This window comes from Lagopus leucura, unplaced genomic scaffold (genome assembly GCF_019238085.1).
Source record: "Lagopus leucura isolate 7727_CA_CO unplaced genomic scaffold, USGS_WTPT01 34189-0_obj-0_obj, whole genome shotgun sequence".
In the NCBI taxonomy this organism is placed as follows: domain Eukaryota; kingdom Metazoa; phylum Chordata; class Aves; order Galliformes; family Phasianidae; genus Lagopus; species Lagopus leucura.
In genome coordinates, this window is record NW_024963332.1 from 2,102 (window position 1) to 5,949 (window position 3,848).

The window sequence follows — 3,848 nt, forward strand, 5'->3', positions numbered from 1 at the left end:
GGTTCATTTGGATCGAGTGAAACTGAATTGGGTTGGATTAAGTTGGACTGAAAGATCTCCAGTGTATTTTGAGTAGTTGGGTTAAGTTGGATTGGGTTGGGTTAAGTTGGGTTGGGTTGGGTTAATTGGACTAAAGGGTCTGTGAGCTGTTGGGTTGGGTTGGGTTGAGTTGGATTAAGTTGAGTTAAGATGAGTTAAGTTGGGTTGGGTTGAAAGGTCTCCGATGGGTTTTGAGTTGTTGTGCGGTGCTGGGTTGGGATAAGTTGGGTTGAGTTGGGTTAATTTGGACTAAAGGGTCTGTGAGCCATTGGGTTAAGTTGGGTTGGGTTGGATTAAGTTGAGTTAAGATGAGTTGGGTTGCATTGAAAGGTCTCCGATGGGTTTTGAGTTGTTTGCGGTGCTGGGTTGGGATAAGTTGGGTTGGGTTGGATTGAAGTGGGGTGTGAGGTGTTGGGTTTATCTGGGTTAAGTTGGGGTGGGTTAATTTGGATTGGTTTGGGTTAAGTTGGGTTGAAGGCTCTCCAATGGATTGCGAGCAGTTGGGTGAAGTTGGATGAAGTTGGATCAAAGTGTCTCCACTGCGTGAGCTGGGTTACGCTGGATTGGGTTGGTGTGAGCTGAGTTGGGTTGGGTTGGGTTGGTTTGGGTTGGGTTGGGTTGGTTTGGGTTGTGTTAAGTTCAGTTACGTGCTGAAGGGTCTCCAATGGGTTGTGAGTGGCGTTGGGTGGGGTAGGAGATCCCCCCATTGGTTGGACTGAGTCAAATGGAGTCCCTGGACCGCAGGCACGAATCGAGGAGCTGGAGGAGGAGCTGGAGGCGGAGCGGACGGGCCGGGCCAAGGTGGAGAAGCTGCGCTCGGATCTGTCGCGGGAGCTGGAGGAGATCAGCGAGCGGCTGGAGGAGGCGGGTGGAGCCACTTCGGTGCAGCTCGAGCTCAACAAGAAGAGGGAGGCTGAATTCCAGAAGCTGCGGCGCGACCTGGAGGAGGCGACGCTGCAGCACGAGGCCACGGCCGCTGCGCTGCGCAAGAAGCACGCCGACAGCGTGGCTGAGCTGGGCGAGCAGCTGGACAACCTGCAGCGCGTCAAGCAGAAGCTGGAGAAGGAGAAGAGCGAGCTGAAGCTGGAGCTGGATGACGTCAGCTCCAACATGGAGCAGCTCATCAAGGCCAAGGTAGGAGATCGGGGGGACGCCAGGTGGGACGGCTCCCCCTCCGGCCGCCTGGTGTTGCCTCGTACCTCCCTTCCCTTTCTTCCTCCAGGCCAACCTGGAGAAGATGTGCCGCACCACGGAGGACCAGATGAACGAGCACCGCAGCAAATCGGAGGAGGCCCAACGCATGGTTGCGGACCTCAGCACCCAGCGAGCCAAGCTCCAGACGGAGAACGGTGAGCTCTTCGCTCCCTCTGCCCCATCTGGGACCATGGGGGGGTTGTGGAAGGGTCCCCCAGGAATGACTGCCCCAATCTGTGCCCCGTAGGTGAGCTCTCAAGGCAGCTGGAGGAGAAGGAAGCCTTCATCAACCAGCTGATGCGTGGGAAACTCACCTACACCCAGCAGCTGGAGGACCTGAAGAGGCAGTTGGAGGAGGAAGCCAAGGTGTGAAAGGCTTTGGAGGCCTGCGGGTTTGGGGGTGAGGCAAACCAAGGGGCAGGGGGAGGCGGGGGGGGATGGAGGAACTCAGGGAGATTGGCTGTAGTCATGGAGGTTGGGTTGGGTTGGGTTGGATTGGGTTGGATTGAGTTGGGTTGGATTGGGTTGGATTGAGTTGTGTTTGGTTGAGTTGGGTTCATTTGGATTGGTTTGGGTTGGGTTGGGTTGGGTTGGGTTGGATTGGGTTGGATTGGGATGGGTTGGGTTGGATTGGGTTGGGTTGGATTGGGATGGGTTGGGTTGGATTGGGTTGGGTTGGATTGGGTTGGATTGAGTTGTGTTTGGTTGAGTTGGGTTCATTTGGATTGGGTTGGGTTGGGTTGGGTTGGATGGGGTAGTGATGGGTTGGGTTGGATTGGGTTGGGTTGGATTGGGTAGTGATGGGTTGGGTTGGTTTGGGTTGGATTGTGTTGGTTTGGGTTGTGTTGGTTTGGATTGGTTTGAGCTGCGTTGTGTTACACTGAGTTGAGCTGGAGCGGGCTGAGTTGTACTGAAATCATTTGGATTGAGTTGAGAGGAGCTGGGTTGGCTGAGATGTGTTGCTCTAAGGAAGATCTGGCTGCATTGAGGCAATTTTCACCAGCGCTCGTTGGGCTGGAGAACCTCAGGCTGTCCCAGCTGACGCTGCCCTGCCTTCTCCTCACCCCAGGCCAAGAATGCGCTGGCCCACGCTCTGCAATCAGCCCGGCACGACTGCGACCTGCTGAGGGAGCAGTACGAGGAGGAGACGGAGGCCAAGGCTGAGCTGCAGCGCGCCCTCTCCAAGGCCAACTCGGAGGTGGCCCAGTGGAGGACCAAGTACGAGACGGACGCCATCCAACGCACCGAGGAGCTGGAGGAGGCCAAGTGAGTCGTCCTCCGTGGGCGCGGAGGTTCTTGGAGGAGTCCTTCGGGGCCACGAGTGGCACCTCGCCGTCCCTCCATCAGGAAGAAGCTGGCGCAGCGGCTGCAGGAAGCAGAGGAGGCGGTGGAGGCGGTCAACGCCAAGTGCTCCTCCTTGGAGAAGACCAAGCACCGGCTGCAGAACGAGATCGAGGACCTGATGGCCGACCTGGAGAGGTCCAACGCCGCGGCTGCCGCTCTGGATAAGAAACAAAGGAACTTCGATAAGGTGGGAGCAGCAGCACGCGCTTGGGGTGAGGAGGTGGGAGAGCTTCTGCGTGGGAGGAGAGATTGTAAGCAAGGCCCTGGGGGCGTCCCCTGCAGATCTTGTCGGAGTGGAAGCAGAAGTTCGAGGAGTCGCAGACGGAGCTGGAGGCGTCACAGAAGGAGTCGCGGTCCCTCAGCACTGAGCTCTTCAAGCTGAAGAATGCCTACGAGGAGTCGCTGGAGCACCTGGAGACCTTCAAGAGGGAGAACAAGAACCTGCAAGGTGAGAGCGCGGCCACCCCCAGCGTCACCCGGCGACTCCTGCATGCTCTGATGGCTTCCCACCCCCGCAGAGGAGATCTCGGATCTGACGGAGCAGCTGGGAGCCAGCCACAAGACCATCCATGAGCTGGAGAAGGTCCGCAAGCAGCTGGACGCCGAGAAGCTGGAGCTGCAAGCGGCGCTGGAGGAGGCCGAGGTGAGCACAACTGCATCCATGCAGCTCTCTCCATCCCCACGCGTCCCCCGTGGCCACCAACGCTTCCACGTCCTCCCCAGGCGTCCCTGGAACACGAGGAGGGGAAGATCCTGAGGGCCCAGTTGGAGTTCAACCAAGTGAAGGCAGACTACGAGCGCAAGCTGGCGGAGAAGGAGGAGGAGATGGAGCAAGCGAAGCGCAACCACCTGCGGGTCGTGGACTCGCTGCAGACGTCGCTGGACGCCGAGACGCGGAGCCGCAACGAGGCGCTGAGGCTGAAGAAGAAGATGGAGGGCGACCTGAACGAGATGGAGATCCAGCTGAGCCACGCCAACCGCCTCGCGGCTGAGGCCCAGAAGCAAGTCAAGGCGCTGCAGGGATCCCTCAAGGTGGGGTGGCTGTGGGGTGACTGAAGATGGCTGCTGGGTCGGCGTTCAGGTCCCAGGGGGAAATGGGCAGGCGGGCGCTGGGGGGAAGTCGGGGGCTTCCTGGGTGCCCATTGGGCGGCCATTGGTTGCACATTGGTTGGCCAGACGGTGATCATCCCATGGCCATTGGTTGCCCATTGGTTGGCCAGACGGTGATCATCCCATGGCCATTGGCTGTCCATTGGGTCGCAATTTGTTGC

At 58.6% G+C, this 3,848-nt stretch overlaps 1 protein-coding gene across 1 annotated transcript in view; it reads left to right on the forward strand.

Moving 5' to 3' along the window:
• LOC122191083 (myosin-7-like) overlaps positions 1-3,609 on the forward strand; it is a gene marked incomplete at both ends in the record, with an annotated part of 5,668 nt that extends 2,059 nt beyond the window's left edge. Inside the window, 8 exons of the mRNA XM_042891282.1 lie at positions 784-1,173; positions 1,262-1,388; positions 1,481-1,599; positions 2,303-2,499; positions 2,581-2,764; positions 2,860-3,025; positions 3,096-3,220; positions 3,301-3,609. Coding sequence (XP_042747216.1) covers positions 784-1,173; positions 1,262-1,388; positions 1,481-1,599; positions 2,303-2,499; positions 2,581-2,764; positions 2,860-3,025; positions 3,096-3,220; positions 3,301-3,609 — 1,617 coding nt within the window. The remainder of the gene's footprint in view (positions 1-783; positions 1,174-1,261; positions 1,389-1,480; positions 1,600-2,302; positions 2,500-2,580; positions 2,765-2,859; positions 3,026-3,095; positions 3,221-3,300) is intronic.
• Positions 3,610-3,848: the final 239 nt, after the last annotated feature.